This window comes from Macaca thibetana, chromosome 5 (genome assembly GCF_024542745.1).
Source record: "Macaca thibetana thibetana isolate TM-01 chromosome 5, ASM2454274v1, whole genome shotgun sequence".
In the NCBI taxonomy this organism is placed as follows: Eukaryota; Metazoa; Chordata; class Mammalia; order Primates; family Cercopithecidae; genus Macaca; species Macaca thibetana.
The window spans coordinates 35,299,337-35,315,382 of record NC_065582.1 but is presented as its reverse complement, the minus strand read 5'-3'; the positions used below and the strand labels follow the sequence as shown (position 1 = coordinate 35,315,382).

General features: G+C 43.9%; 1 protein-coding gene and 1 pseudogene across 1 annotated transcript in view; one reads left to right on the top strand and one right to left on the bottom strand.

Annotated features, from left to right (window-relative positions):
• Window positions 1–2,978, bottom strand: part of DCHS2 (dachsous cadherin-related 2) — a 269,651-nt gene extending 266,673 nt beyond the window's left edge. The window contains exon 1 of the mRNA XM_050791988.1: window positions 440–2,978. Coding sequence (XP_050647945.1) covers window positions 440–2,476 — 2,037 coding nt within the window. The 5' untranslated portion in view covers window positions 2,477–2,978. The remainder of the gene's footprint in view (window positions 1–439) is intronic.
• A 722-nt stretch (window positions 2,979–3,700) lies between these two features.
• The window catches only part of LOC126954379 (methylosome protein 50-like), a 32,333-nt pseudogene continuing 19,987 nt past the window's right edge, over window positions 3,701–16,046 (top strand).

Genomic DNA, 16,046 nt, shown 5'->3' with positions numbered 1-16,046 from the left:
TGAGACTTAGTCTGAAAAAATATATATATATATGTGTGTGTGTGTGTGTGTGTGTGTATACATATATACATATATTTATATGATATGATGTGAGACATTGCCAATTGGAAGAGGTCTGATTTAGAATGGGTGGTTCCTCCTCAACCTATTTAGGTGCACACATCCAGCATGAAAGAAATCAGGCTTCAATAAGATAAATCAAGATCTAAAAGTCAAGTTAAATTGAAAGGACCTTAGAGATCATGTAGCCAAGACCCTGGCAAAAAAAGTTAGGTGACTAGAGGGCATCATTCATCTCACTATAGAGACGGAACTACAGCCAGTCTTGTATTTGAGAGCCGGAATATTTTCCTCCACATCACAATTTCCTAGGCCAACTCACAACCCTCTCCATGCCTTCCCAAGCCTTCAGATTGGCCCACAGGCCTGATGAACTCACCTGCAGAAAGCAGTGTCCAACCGGGGCATGCTCTGCAATGGTGGCATTGTACACCTGCCTCCAGAAGATGGGTTCATTATCATTCACATCATCCACGGTGATGCTCACCAGGCAGGTGGCAGAGAGCGGGGGCTCTCCGAGGTCCCGGGCCACCACTCTCAGCTCCACCGCCTCCTGGACCTCTCGGTCTAGAGTCCGGATAGTGCTGATCACACCGCTTTCGGGATCAATGGCGAAAGATGGTCCACACTCTGCGGCGGGCAGAGCCTCTGGATTGCAGGCAGCTGAGAGTTGGACTAGCGTGTAGCGCAGCCAGGCGTGCTCAGTGCCTGCCTCGTCAGCATCGGAGGCGCTGACCCACATGACTGCAGTGCCGGGGGCCGCGGCCTCGGACACTGAGGCCTTGTAATGCTGTTGGCTGAAGAGAGGTGGTTGGTCATTGAGGTCAGCGACCCGGAGCAGCAGCGTTTCCTCCGTGCTCAGCGGCGGGGACCCCGCGTCCGTGGCCACCAGTAGTAACTCATACAGATCCCGGCTCTCTCTGTCCAGGGGCCCCTCGACGCAAAGGAAAAATACCCCTGGGGGGCCGCCGGGCCGCAACGCGAAGGTTCCCTCTCCGCCTTCCAAGGACAGCAAGATGCTCCGGTCTCCAAGACCCACACTAAGCTCCCCGGTGGCCTCATCTTCTTTCTCCCAGTCACGGTCCGCATCAGACACCGAGACGCGAGCCACGTAGTCGCCCGGTCGGGCGCCTTCAGAGACACAGGCGAGGCCTCCCTCTGTGAGAAAGAGCACGTGAATTGCTGGCCGGTTGTCATTCACGTCCAGCACGGCGATGGACACGCGCACTGTGGCAACCTCAGGCTCGACACCTCCATCGCGGGCCTCCACCACCAGCTGGTGCCAGGCCTGAGCCTCGCGGTCCAGAGGTCTCCGCAATCGCACCACGCCACTCAGCTCCTCCACGGCGAAGTAGGCCGCGTCGCCCAGTGCTCCGCCCCAGCTACCCGCCCCGGGCACTTGCCGGGCGCGGATGCTGTAGCGCACGAAGCCATTGGGCCCCAGGTCGCGGTCGGTGGCGCGCACGCGGCAGACCTCGGCGCCCACCTGGGCGTCCTCGCGCACCGCTGCGCGGTACTCGTCCTGCTCAAAGACCGGTGGGTTGTCGTTCTCATCCAGCACGCGCAGCTCCACGCTCAGGCGGCCGGTGCGCCGCGGGCGGCCGCCGTCCCATGCCTCGATCTGCAGCCGGTGCGCCGCAGCCTCCTCTCGGTCCAAGCGCCGCAGCAGCACCAGGTCTAGAGGCTCCAGGGGCGACGAGGAGCCCGGCAAAAACGGTGACGGTAGTGGCCCCGGAGTCCCGTAGCGCAACTCGAAGAACGGGCCTGCGGGATCCTTGGGCGGGTCGGACGGTTGCACCAGGGTGTAGCCCTGAGTGCTGAACAGTCCGGCGTCGGGGTCATGGGCACCTGGCAGGCGGAAGGCGGTCCCTGGCGGGCTGAGCTCGGAGACGTCGAGTTGCAGGGAATCGAACGGAAAGCGGGGCGAGTGGTCATTCACGTCGTTGACGCGAATCTCCACCTGCACCACAGCGCCCAGCAGCGTGGCGGCCACGAAGCTGTAGTGGTCCCGCCGCTCGCGGTCCAGGCGCCGCGCGGTGCGGATGATGCCGGTGTCCGGGTGCACGTGGAAGTCGTCCAGCAGCGGGGAGTCATCCGAGTCCTCCGACAGAAAGAAGCCGCTCCCCTCCTGCTGCTGCGCGGCCGGCAGCCCGGCGCGGATGTCACCGACCAGCGTGTCAGGGGGTAGCCCCTCATCTACGGAAAGGGTGAGGTTGAACAACTGGGCAGATGAGCCCGAGGCCGCCCACAGCCACACGTGCACCAAGAGCCAGAGCAGGGAGCGCTGCGTCCTGGCGCTGCTGCTGCCTGACCGCCCACGGGGTGTATCTCTCCTCCCGGGGAACTGAAGGCGCTTCCCGACGGGAGCCCCCCGCTGCTGACGCCCCTCGCCCATCTTCCGCCCACAAGGGCTCATTTCTCCGCCAGCTCCTTGGGAAGGCTGTCGAGTAACTGCCAGCTTGTGGCGGGATCGCAGAAAAATCCAGGAGCCTCTTCAGTGTCTGAGCCAGAGAAGAAAAGACTTTGTTTGGCAAACAAACCGACGGACCCAGGAATTCCCGAGGTTACATCTGCAACTGGTGAAAGCGTCCTCTGCCTGCAGCTCACGCAGACAGGGAAGGTCTAGCTGCCTCTGCCGCGGCAGCCACCTCTTCTGCCCCTGGATTTCCTTAAACGAGTCTCATCTCTTTTTCTCTCTCCTTTTATTCCTTTTACATCTGTTCCTTGTTCTACTCGGCTGGCTGTTCCCCCTGGTAAAGTCAGGTGCATTATTTCTTTTGCCAAAAAGGAGGAGATTATTTGAAGCGCGCACACACAAGGAGAGGATGGGGATCGGGCCGGAGTAGGGGGTGGAGTAAGGGCGGGGAGGCTGGGAGTTAGGGCGCTGGGGAGGAGGGAGGGAGAGAGAGGGGAAAGGAGGGCTGCGGCCCTGTCCGCTGCTCCGGGGGCGGGGCGCTGTTCCCCGCAGCGTCTCCGGGCGCCAGGGACCGCGCGACTCCGGCACCGACCCGGCCTCCTCCGCCTCCCTTCCCCTCCCCGCCGTGTGACGCGGCGCACACTCGGGCAAACTCCAACCTGCGAGCCGCGCTCTGCAGCAGGGTGGAAGAGGAGCAAATGCAAAAGCACTGGGAGACGTGCCCCGCGGGGCGGGTGGGGGACGTGCAGGCGGGGCGTCTGCCTGGGCTTAGCTTGCCGAGTGATGATGGGTGCGGGGAGGTTAGGGGAGCGGCCTCTCCGCGGCCTCCCCCTCAACCCCCTTGACCGTCCCTCAGCAGGCCTGACGCTTGGCTCGCGCTCAGCCGAGAAGGTAGGGGTTATCGTCACTTTGGGGTGCCAAACTTGTGTTCTCCATTTGGCGAGAGGGACTCCCGTCCGCAGCGGAAGGACAGATGGAGTCAAAGGCCGATGCACAGCTGGGGCCAGGATGGCTGCAAAGGGGAGAAGGCGGAACTTGGAAAAACCTTCCAGAAAACCCGAGAAATCTGTGGCACACATGGTGCAAACCACACTTTATTATGCCGCGCTACTACTCAGCGACGTGTGAGCCTCTAGTCACTCCCCTCTGCCACCAGGAATGACGACAATATATACGCCCTGAGAACGCTTTTTCTACATTCAGCGCCATCATAACACTTCCAGGATGTTTGACCTGATTGATGAGCAGAAAGCCCCGATGGCTGGCACGCCGCAAGCCCTCAGCGCTCCACCACCACCCCTAGGCAAGGAAGTTTGCAAGCAGGACCACTCTACAGATACCACTTTCAAAACTCGCTTCTGTCTGAGCCGAACGCAAATGCCAATCAATGGCCATAGACGCAGATTTCCCTTCAGTTAACCATAATAATTGGTAGAAACCGATCAATGACCTCTAATAAAGCATGCGTGAGAAGAGCCTCTCTGGACTCAAGAATGGCTGGCCATATTTAGCGAATGGTTTCTGCAATTTCGCATTTGAGCCAGATAGAAGAATTAATTTCCTAGATACTGTTTCTCTCCTTTAGGGAAGACCAAAAGCCCTGCATAGTGGTTTCTTGCAGCAATAATAAAATGCCTTTTTTAATGTGCAATGGAGTTATATATAATTGCTAATCCACAGCCACACCGTTATCTCTACCTGTGACCAAATAACAATAAAATAATTGACTTTGTAGCAGATATGTTGCTGTAAATGGGGACATTATTAAAATAAATTCAGTTTTCTTTCCCCCAGCTTTCTTTGGGGGAAAGAAAGCTGAATTTATTTTAACCATTAAAATAGTTTTAATGGTTAAAACTCTCTTTAACCATTAAAGAGATTTGTTATGTCTTTAGAGTCTTTTAATCTTCAGTCTGCATTCGCACCCTAACTAGGCCCTCCCCCTCCACTCTTGCCCTTGTATAAGTAATTCTTTTTTGTTTTTGCTGTTGTTGTTGTTGTTGTTGCTGTTGTTGTTTTCTGAGTCAGGATCTCACTCTGTTACCCAGGCTGGAGTGCAGTGGCACAATCATGGCTCACTGCAACCTCTGTCTCCTGGAATCAAGTGATTCCATCACCTCAGCTTCCAGAGTAGCTGGGACTATAGGTGCTCATCACTATACCTGGCAAATTTTTATTTTATTTTATCAATTTGTTTATTTTTTGTAGAGATGAGGTCTCACTATATTGCCCAGGCTGGTTTCAAACTCCTGGGGCCAAACAATCCTCCTGCCTAGGCCTCCCAAAGTGCTAGGATTACAGCTTGAGCCACAGCAACCGGCCTATAAGTAATTCTTGAACAAGCATCTGGATTAATGTTTTTAAAGTTGTCTCAAATCATATTACCTCCTGCTTAGAACCTGAAACGACTCCACTATACTTAGATTATAATTCAGACTCCTTCAATCAAAGTCCTTTTAATAGTACAGGATCCTATCCATCTTTCTGACCTTGCCTCATACCACCACTCTGGACTCGGCCATCTGCCTTCTTTTTGATCTTGTACCTTTGAATTGTTAGAACTTTCCATGCCTCGGAGTTCTTTTTTCTGCTTTGGAAAGATCTAGCTCGTTCTCATTCAGGTCTCAACTCCAATGCCCTCTGTTAGGAAAGATCTTCCCTAATCACCCTGCCTCAGATAGCCTTTCCACTATAAACCCTATATCCTTTCAGTATATTTCATTCACAGCACCTATCAGCATCTGAAATCAACTTGCTTTTTTCATCTGTTTATTAGATTATCACAACCTCAAAACCCTCATTCTGCTTTATCTCAGCACCTAGAACAGTACCTAGCATGTAGTGTGTCTCTATTTACTAAATATGTGTTGGACAGATGGTTGGCTGAACCTATGGGTAAGTGAATGGATTTGTCTGTTAAAGTAGAAGTTTGAAGCCATAACCAAGAATGAATTGGCCATGAGAATCTTCACTGTGATGAATTCTATCTTTGCAATCTTACTCATCTTAATTATTTCACAGGGCTTCTTCAACTTATTTTTCAGCCTCATCAACTTACTTTGTAAACCATTGTATGAGTCTGTTCTTGCATTGCTATAAAGAACCTGAGACTGGGTAATTTATGAAGAAAAAAGTTTAATTGGCTCATGGTTCTGCAAGCTGTACAGGAAGCATGGCAGGATCAGCTTCTGGGGAGGCCTCAGGAAAGTTACAGTCATAGCAGAAAGCAAAGGGGAAGCAGGCAGGAGGAAGAAAATGAATGGGGAGATGCTATACACTTTTCAGCAAACACGTCTCATAAGAATTCACTCACTATCAAGAGGACAGCATCAGGGGATGGTGCTAAACCATTCATAAGAAATTGCCTCATGAACCAGTCACCTCCCACCAGGTCCCACCTTTAACACTGGGGATTACCATTCAACATGAGATTTGGGCGGGGACACAGATCCAAACTATATCAACCACATTGTTAACAAATATTTACTTGAGTCTAAAAATAAAGGAAAAGAAGCATCTTTTACTGCATCTTTCACTGACACATTCTTTGTAAACAGTGGTTTAGTTTAGAAACAGTGGAAAACAAATGGAAAATCAAGAACTTCAGACATCTATTTTCCCATTAGTTCTAAAGCTTTATATTTCAAGCATGTGCAATTCAAGGTCTCCTGTCCATTTCACAATTACCCTTCATTGAATGTCCTTAACTATAGAATTAAGAATTCAATTTTGTAAAGAGAAATAAGAGCATTTCTCAGATATGTGAAAAATAATTTTAGATAATACAGAAGCCAACAGCCTGCAAGAAATAGGTCAAGGTCTGATCCTTATAAGGGAAGCATCATGGTGTAACTGGCCAGAGTTTTAGCTTTGAAGTTAGAAAACCCTTATTCTGCTCTATAATTTGGGGCGAGTTATTTAAATCTTAAGCCTTAGAGTTTCCTCCTTTCTAAATTGGGGATGATACATCTAATTTACAGGAATGCCATGGGCCTTAAATGAGGCAATATATGTGGATTGGTACCTAGAATGCATGTGGTAAATAGTATTTTTCTTGCCTTCTATTGTTTGTATGATGAAATGTTTTAGGAGTGAATTATTTTGGAATTCTCAGTAATATCAAACTCTGACTTCTTAGCCCCCCAGAGTGTGTGAAGGGGAAGGATATAAAATTCCCACTATCTAGCTGGATACAGTGGCTCACGCCTGTAATCCCAGCACTTTCAGAGGCCAAGGCAGGAGGATCGCTTGAGTCCAGGAAGGAAAAACCAGCCTGGGCAATGTGGCAAGACCCTCTCTCAACAAAAAAAATTAAAAATAGCCAGGCACGCTGATGCATACCTGTAGTCCCAGCTACTCAGGAGGCTGAGATGCCAGGATGGCTTGAACCCAAGACATTGAGCTGTGTCATTGCCACTGCACTCCAGCTTGGATGACAGAGTGAGAGCCCATCTCAAAAAAAAAAACAAAAAACAAAACTCAAAACTCTCCAGTATTGTAAACAGAAACTTTGGACAAAAAAGCTCAAGGCATTTCTTCATTTTGTGCTATGCAGTTTAAGTAATACAGGAAGTCCATCTTCAGAAACATTTTCTCACAGACTGTAGGTAGCCCTCAGCTCTGTAATAATTTAAATAGCGTAGTTACTAAGTGCTCAAAGCAGTGTTCAAAGCACCTCACATCAACCTTTTAGGAAAGGAGTCATAAAAAGTATTCCCATCTTACAGATGAGGAAACTGAGGTTCAGGAGCATTACAAGTCATGTGACCAAAGTCCCACAGGTAGTAGAATTGGAACCTGAACCCAGTTTTACTCCAGTGTTCATGATGTTCACTGGTCATTTACTGTCTTCATGATTTTCTTTAATAAGATTTCTTCTGAATTCTTTATAAAATCAGTACAGTGATAAAGTGAGTTTTGGAAAGACCTGGGAGAACTACAGAAGGAGGAACTTGTGAGCATGTTAGTGGGAGTGGTGGGGAGGCACAAGAGGATAGTCACAAGTCAGTACTTGAAAATGCAGCAACAACAAAAAAAACCAACTCCGTACTTAGAAATGGTACTTAAAGGCCAGTAAGGAGAATCCTGTGACATGGAGGGTTCCTTCCCAACTCCTCACCCATGGAGCTGGTCCTCTGAGGGTTAAGAAGGGTGCATTACAGCAGGAAGCCCCCATACTCCCTTGACTCACATGCCATCTTTCTGTAAATGTTTGAACCAGAGTGTTTGGAGCTTGTGATGGTTAAATGTGATATGTCAAGTTGGCCAAGGCTACGGTGCCCACATTGTTTGGTGAAACACTGGTCTAGATGCTGCTAGGAAGGTTATGTCATGCTGGGAAGAACCCTAACTAATACAGAGCTTTGTGGAAGTGGAGATGATTTAGTATTTAATAGTATGGCCAGTATTTAGAATCTACATATATTTTATGTTCTTAAAGTTTTTAAAATCAAAATCCTGGACATAATAGGGATCCTAATAAGTAATCAAGTACATCTTTCTGTCTTAGATTCTAAGCCACCCAAAAGAAATGATAGTCTTTTCCTTTTTTTCAACATTGAGAACCAATTCTCCACATGCCTGTATGATATTCTCAACTCCACAGAATATGATCACATTTTACAGATTATGAATCTCTGATTTGAATATCAACATATAGTTATTTACTTTGATTTTTGGGAAGATGAAGAAAAACTGGTCAATAATTTTTTATGCCAACATTTCATCATATAGTTGAAGGGAACTATAACAAGGCTTATCATTAAGTTTGTTTTATCATACTATATTGAATCGTAGTTCCAGATCTAGTAGAAGCTGGAATGTAGAAGTGCATATACCAAAGTTGTCCCTGCTTTTGAAGATTGTGGTATATGCAGATCTCAGACTCCCTAGCTAAGGTAATTCCTGTCTAATTTCCCATTTTCTCTCCTATGTTGCTTATTCTCCTTCCCAATGCTTGGTAAGGCAGACCAACTTCTCCCCATTCCCTCCAACAGACTCGGGATGGCCTACAAAGGCCAATCAAACCTGTTCAACCACATAGCCTCTATAATTTGGCTTTTCTAATTCTGTCTTTGGCACATGCCTTTTGTAAAAGCTTTTCTTTAGATGAAATAATCCCAGCTCCTCATTCCCCCAACCCTTTAATCATTTTGTTTCTGTTCTCTGAACTCTTTCCAATTTTCCTATATATTGTATCAGATGTGGAAACCAAAACCACACACCATTTTCTAACAGGGTCTATGCATTGCCAAACCTGGGGAGGCTGACTTACTTCTTCAATCAGAAATTGAAGCCAAGTCCAAAAGGTTAACAAGTGGATGTTGGAACAGGTGTGACACCCCCATTCCAATAAAGCAACACTTGCTGGGTTGGTAATTATTCAGGGTGGAAAGGTAATCTACTCGCTTTCACATAAAAGAATTTTTAGAATATTCCTGTGTTTGTATAAGACAGCATGATAGATAAAGCTGGTGAAAAAAAAAGATAAATAGCATTGGATCCTGCCCATATTTTTCTAAGTGCTATTGTTCTTTGTGAGAAGTTAAGGAAGCCGATCTGTTTCCTGGGACAAAGTAAAGTTCATTGAAATATATATACATAATATATGTTATAATAATTCCAGGCAAGAGAAAGCAAAGGAAATACCCAGGACCCTGCCAATCCCACAAATATTCAGTGAGAAAAACACCTGGATTCTCCCCAAGCCACAGCTGTTTAGTTGGAAAATGCCTGGTTCCCATTGAATCAAGGCAGTCAGGGAAAAGAGCCACATCCGGCCGAGTGTGTCTACTGCGTACAATGCACACACATGAATCGTATTTGATCAAGACACAGTTATTTTGGAAATAAATAGATCCTGCTGGATTTAAGCACAGTTCATGACTAGCACACACAGATGGGGGTGTGCTGAGTGCAGATATTATCTATGAGAAACTCCAATACACAGATATTTGGTAAGGAAACTTATGCCATAGGCTTTTGGGCTCTGTTACTATCTTGGTTATTTCTCTCCTGGAACATATGTGGGTTTCGCAATGCTAGTCCTTGATTAAGGTTGCTTGTATCACCAAGATCTGAGTGTGTCCACCCAGATTCTTCAGGTTGAGCAGCGAGTATGTGTAAAAAGAAATGCAAAATTGATAAGTCAATCTTGTTTTCCTTTAGTATACAATCAACAATATAGTAGCATAATCACAATAGGAAAGTTCCAGGACTTTCTGAACACATGTGAATTAGGAAAAAGCCTATATCTCTATCATCACAATGTACACTTTCCACATATTCCCATCTTTTCCTTTATTGGCATAAACTTCTATTGTGTCAAATGGACACATTTTCACTACATTTTCCAAATAACTTCTCATCAATCCGTTATTTTAAAAAACCACTGTTGGTCCTGAAATTAACCTGAAAATTAGGCAAATATTTCCAATGAATTAAGTAATCATTATACTTAAGATTTACCTACTTTAAAGCATACAGAGGTTTCTTATTGTGAACGTAATTTATAAGGACTGAGTCAGTGCTTAATCCCTTCAAGGGTGTTTTTAGTTTGCTATCCAAAATCAATCTGAGGAGAGAATCTGGTTTTGAGAAATCACAGACTTCACATCTGAGGGCTCTAGAATCCTGAGGCCTTGGGAGAATTTCTTTTACCCAATTACTTGCTCCAGAAATCAGGAGAGGTTATGGTGGAAACAGCTTCATGAACTCAGGTTCTCCTCATCTTTCCTATGTTGACTGCCAATTCCTTATTTCCCATAACTCTTTATATCTCAGTGCAAAAAAAAAAAAGGAGAGAAAGAAAAATAGAGGAATAATATTGCAGAAGCTTCTAGCCTCAAAGGATGCATTCAATTAATAAACAGTAATCTTTCAGGAAAGCAAGCCTAAATCCCCTGGTCAGCAATGTCCATTCTGACCACTGCACATTGAGTGTTTTAGCCATCAAGCTGACCTCCAGGGTATCTGCAGTAGCATTACTGCATGTGCAGGAGCTTCTCTTCAAACACAGCTTCCTGTGTTTGCAAATGTATATGTGTAATTTTTTTTCTCTGACTTCATGGACTTTTATCCCCGACCCTGTACTTTTTTTTTTAAATTAATGTAGCTTCCACGTTTTTGCTGTGTGCTTTATCTTGAAAATCCTTTTTGAAGGCCTCCAGCCTCTCTTCTCATGCATTTTTATCCCCAGTCTGCCCTGTTTCACCTGTGGGCTTTATTCACTGTTCTTCCTTCTGTTAAGCCCTGGTTTCTTATCCAGGCATAACGGGGAAGCTTAAAAATGGCCATAAAAAATGTAGTTTAGAAGAAATGCTTTAAAGCTCAAATGATAAAGCCCTTCAGGGGGCACAGATGAATGTTAAATGCTGGGAAGCAAACACCAGTAATCAGAGATGTAATCGTTCATTTTTGAGCAAGTGCATTGTGCGGCCCAAGAGGAAAAAGGCAGAGCTGTAAATGGCTGCAGAGTGGCCACAGCTGCCAATCCTTGAACTTTGCAGGTGCCCAGAGTGAATGATTCCAGGAACTCAGCTCTCCTTCTGCAAGAATATCACCAGCAGAAAAGCCATATTCACAAATCAAGGAAACCTGAAGGATTATTCTAGACCTAATCTCCATAGTCCCCTGTGGTAGGCAAAATAATTCCTCCTCCCCCATGCCCGCAAAGAGGTCTTTGTCATAATCCACTGAGCCTGTAAATGCATTACTTTACTTGACAAAAGGGACTTTGCAGGTGTGATTAAGTTAAGGAATTTGAGATGTGGAGATTATCTAGGTGGACCCAATGTAATCCCAGGGGACCTTAGAAGGGGAGGAAGGAAAGTCAGAGTCAGAGGAGGAGATGGGACAAGTGGTTGGAGTGAAGGAGCCCTGAGCCAAAGAACTCAGGCAGTCTCTCAAAGCTGGCAAAGGCAAGGAATTTGATTCTCCCCAGAGCATCCAGAAGGAACACGGTTCTGACAACACCTTGATTCTGGCCCAGTGAGACCTGTGTGGGACTTCTAGCCTACAGAACTGTAAGATAATACATTTGTGTTGTTTTAAGCCACTAAATTTGTGATAATTTGTTACAGCAGTCACAGGAAATTAATACACCCCTTGGCAGTGCCGAGACCAGTTTTTCCTCTTCCCTGAATTCCCTGAAGTAAATATTCACATTCCCAGTGCCATTGTTCCCTCTGGAACATGAACATTTACGTTCTCATTGAAAAGAAGACAGAAATTATCACAGCATCAGTTTTTGCCTCCAGCCAACAGTATCTCAAGAGATCAGTTCCTGCTGGAAATTTGGGCATATTCCTTTCATAGAAAGTGTCTCTCAACAATGTCAAGATGAAGTTTTTCTTTGATTTAAATGCATTATTCAAAGTTATGTCTTCATAAAAATGTTTTTTAGGAAGAAAAAACTGTCACAACACAACAGTCTTGTTTAAAAGGCTAAAGATACTCTATGTAAATAATATACAATCATGATTGTCCAAACTTTAACTAGATGTGATTTGGGGATAATATTGAGTTAGCCATAATTTATCAGAGGGAGAGAATAGAGTCTTTGGGAAAGAGAGAGTCAAGGACACAAAGGTTCTGTTTAAATCAAAGGGCTTGACCCACAGCCAGAAAATGGGGTTCTGGTTGTACTGTGGAGAGAAATAAATCCCGACTGTGGAAACAAATCTACGTGCTGTATAATGGGCCATGAAATCTATTCAATGGGAGTCACTGGCTCCAGAAGTGGGAACCTGCTAGTGTGTACACAAAGAATCTGTTTCTTTTCATGTCCTCGTACTCAAATGGAAATGTGGTGGTTTCCAAACTTTTCTGACCCACCTTAAATAATATATTTTATATCATAGGCCACATATATACATATACAATGTAATTAAAACAATCGTTTCATGACATCTTACTTACCCTTCCAGTGTGAGCTATATCCTGATATTTCTTAATTCTTATTGTTATTTTTCATTGGTGTTCATTCATTTATTTATTTTTCAGTTTTAAAATGCTAGTCAGGATCAACTAAGTGGTCATGACTTGGAGTTTGAAAACATGGCTTAGTAGGACTATTATCAAGAAAGTACATATTTTCTTTCAGTTGTAGTGGTAACAGTTATTCATTACCTAGTAACTTCAAACAAAATGATAGCTTGGAACTGAATACTTTAAAGTCTTTCTAAGTCTGTAATTTATAGTTTTTCATCAAAAGAAGTATTACTTTATCTAAAGATTTTTTAATAAAATAAAGCAATGACTAATAACTTGAAACCTTCTCTCCAGCAAGTTTGTTTAATTTAAAAAAATGGTTTTACTAAGATAATTCTGATTCCGTTTTGGTCTTCAATAATTCATTCTAAAACCCAAACATGTCTTTCTAATCAAAATCAGGAATTATTAAAATTTTTGCCATACCTTTTTTGTCACATTGTTCATTGGTGTTTCTGAATTTTGATTTCAGGAGTTGGGGAACTAGAATCACTCCTAAGGGAAAAAGCATTTTGAGTCACTTCCAGAGAGTGTTTTGATTTATGCTCTAGCCAATATCCCCTTGAAATTCTCCTCCCCTTCTCATCACTAATATTGCTGAAGGCAGGTGAAGCTAGTGTCCTAAGACTCACAGAGAAACTGCTCACTTTCACTTCGTTTTTAACAATTATGCTGCACAACACACTTCTCAGATTCTTGCCTGTAAAATAAAAGTGACACTGAACTCTCAGGGCTGAAGAATAGCTAATAAACTGTGCTAACCCTTCAGAGATGCAAAACAATAGCAATCACTCATCAGTTTGCTGAGAGGTGACAGATTCCAATTTCCTATTTTCCAGAGACACTCTCCTCATTACCAAGCAAAACCAGACTGGTTAACTTGCCCAAGATCTATAGCTTGCTGCAGTGATCTCATCGGTCTGTGTCCCTGATGGGAACTCAAGCAGGTGGTGTGGAGAGCAGCGAGATGACATATGGAGACATATTGCCTAAATAGGCTGATCCACCAGGCCAACTAATTTTCCTTCTGAGAAGAGCAATTATTTTAAATTGCCCTATATCAAAATGACTTTGTTCTTGCCACTAAAATATAATGTCAATAAACTATAATGTAAATGAGTGCCTCCTGCTACTTTGATTTTTAAAAATTAAAGATTAAAAAAATTAAGAAGAAGAAGCAGAGCCCACATTGCTTTATTTAGAATTAAGACAGGATCACAATTCAAGGCTTTACAACATTAAGCTGGGATGTGTAACTCACACTATTTTAGAAGCCTTTTGATGGTATTACAAAACTACTCTGTAACTTTGTTTTTAAATTGTATTAATTCTGTTGAAAAGTGTTCTTTTGTGTGAAAGAACATGGTCTCTTATAGAAAGTGATAGATACAAAAATAAGGATGCTGGAGAGTAGATGTTGGATAGAGGAGAGATAAAAAAACTAACCTGCCCAATCTGTCTAGAACCAGAACTTAGGCTGGTTCTATCAAACACTCCTTATGAAAGAAATGCATTCAGAATTCCAAATAAGAGTTTTGAAGGAAAATTTTAGTATCTGTGTTTAGATTTAGCAGCCGTAAAGGGAAATAGGGTGTTGCTTTATGAAATTGAGAGAAATTATGAGCAGCTGGAACATTAAGGGCACATTGTCAGAGGGAGTTTTCATTGCCAGTTTGGAATGAAGTTCCAGAACAGTCCAGAGCCATGATTTAAGCACATAAGATCTTACAAGCCCCAATCTAGTTAATTTTAGCATGTATAATATCTAATCCTTGGATTATTTGATTGATAGAGCCATTAAAGATACAGCAGTTAAAAGCAGATACAGAATGTAATTAAATTTTATTACATTTTACAGGTTTTTTTCTTTAGAGATAACCATTTTTTAACTTATGATGAGAGATTTTTGAAATAAAAGACATTTTAACAGAATGACTGAGTTAGAGAGCTTGACTATCAAACTACAAAGCTGTTCTCAAGGTAAAGTATCTAAATGCATGTAAGTTTCCTCATGTGAGCTGAGTTTGCCGCAGAGACATAATACAATGAGAAGAAAGTCTCAGGGTAGACAAAGACATAATTATCTTCTATATTATTGAATAAATACATTACAGCATAATAAATCATCTTAACCCCTTTTTCTTCAAACTCAGATAAAAATTGTTTTCCCAGCTTCTTGCAAAGAGCTTCCAAATACTACATCCATTCCTGATCTCTTTGTTTTCTCCCAGAAATCTTTAAATCAAATCAAGATAAGCAGTTTAAACCATTGAATTCGTTCTGTCATCTTTAAGGATTTTCTCTAACATTACTCTTCATTTGTCTGGACAAACAAGCTACCTGGGGTTGTGGAGGACCCTATCATCTCCCTACACATGAGGAAGATCATTTGGGGTATATTAGAGTACCACAAGGGGGAGTGAGAGTCAAATATTTTCAGTTGGGATTTCAGAAGGAAACCATCCTGACCTATGAAGTATTTGTATTAGGAATTCAAGGAAGAATCTGAAGAATCTGGTGGAGAAGGTCCCTTCCCTGGAAGAACCCAGGATCTAGTAAGGAGGTAGGTAACAAAAATTAATTACATTAGAAGACAAATAATGCTGTGGGACTAAAGACTTATGGAACTTAGAAGACAGCTTCGCTTTCATTAATATCCAATCTGGCTAACAGAGTTCATTGCTTCAACCGTCTCTTAGCATCATACCTTAATATCCTTGGCACCTAGTCCTTCCAAGGCATCATCCCCTTCCACAGCCTCCTCGTTCCCCACATCCTTTTGGATTAATCCAAACAAGTTTTTCCTTTTGTTTGGCCTTCCTTGAGATGCTACCTGCTCCTGTGGGTAACTCTCCTTTCCTTCTGTGTCTCGCCACTGCTGTTTGTTTCCTGCAACAGCACTTACCACTTTCTAAAATGAACATCTTTGTTGAGTTACCTGTTTATTGTCCGCTTCTCTCTAAAATGTATGATTCTGGTAAATTTTATTCACTTCTCTGTCCTCAGTGCCTACAACAACATTGACTGAATTTATGAATTCATGCAAACTGAAATCATTTTAAATCTATAGGTTCCAATCCCAAATGGGTCCCCACCGCTGTTCAACAAAGCTTTAGTCAACAAATTCCTTTCCTTGAGTTATAAGAACCTCCTTCACCACTGTTACAAATTCACTTCAGCAAACGATCTGGTCCTTCACGCCCCAATGGCAGCCCCCCTAAGGACCTCATGGGTTTAGGGATATTTAGGGTACTGTCTGATCTGTCTCATAGTTAGCATCTCTGCTGCATTAGGCAGGGTTTCCTAGTCTCTCTTTTAAATGCTTCTCCTGTGGCTTTTACATAAAACCATTCTCTCTTGGTTTTTGTTCCTCAGACCTGCTGGATCAAAATCTCCACAGACAAGACCCAAGTGTGTGTGTGTGTGTATTTCGAGACAGAGTCTTGCTGTGTCACTTCACCCAGGTTGGAGTGCAGTGGCACAATCATGGATCATTGCAGCCTTGACCTGCTGGGCTTAAGTGATCCTCCCACCTCAGCCTCCCAATAGCTGGGTCTACAGGCATGAGCCGCCATGCCCA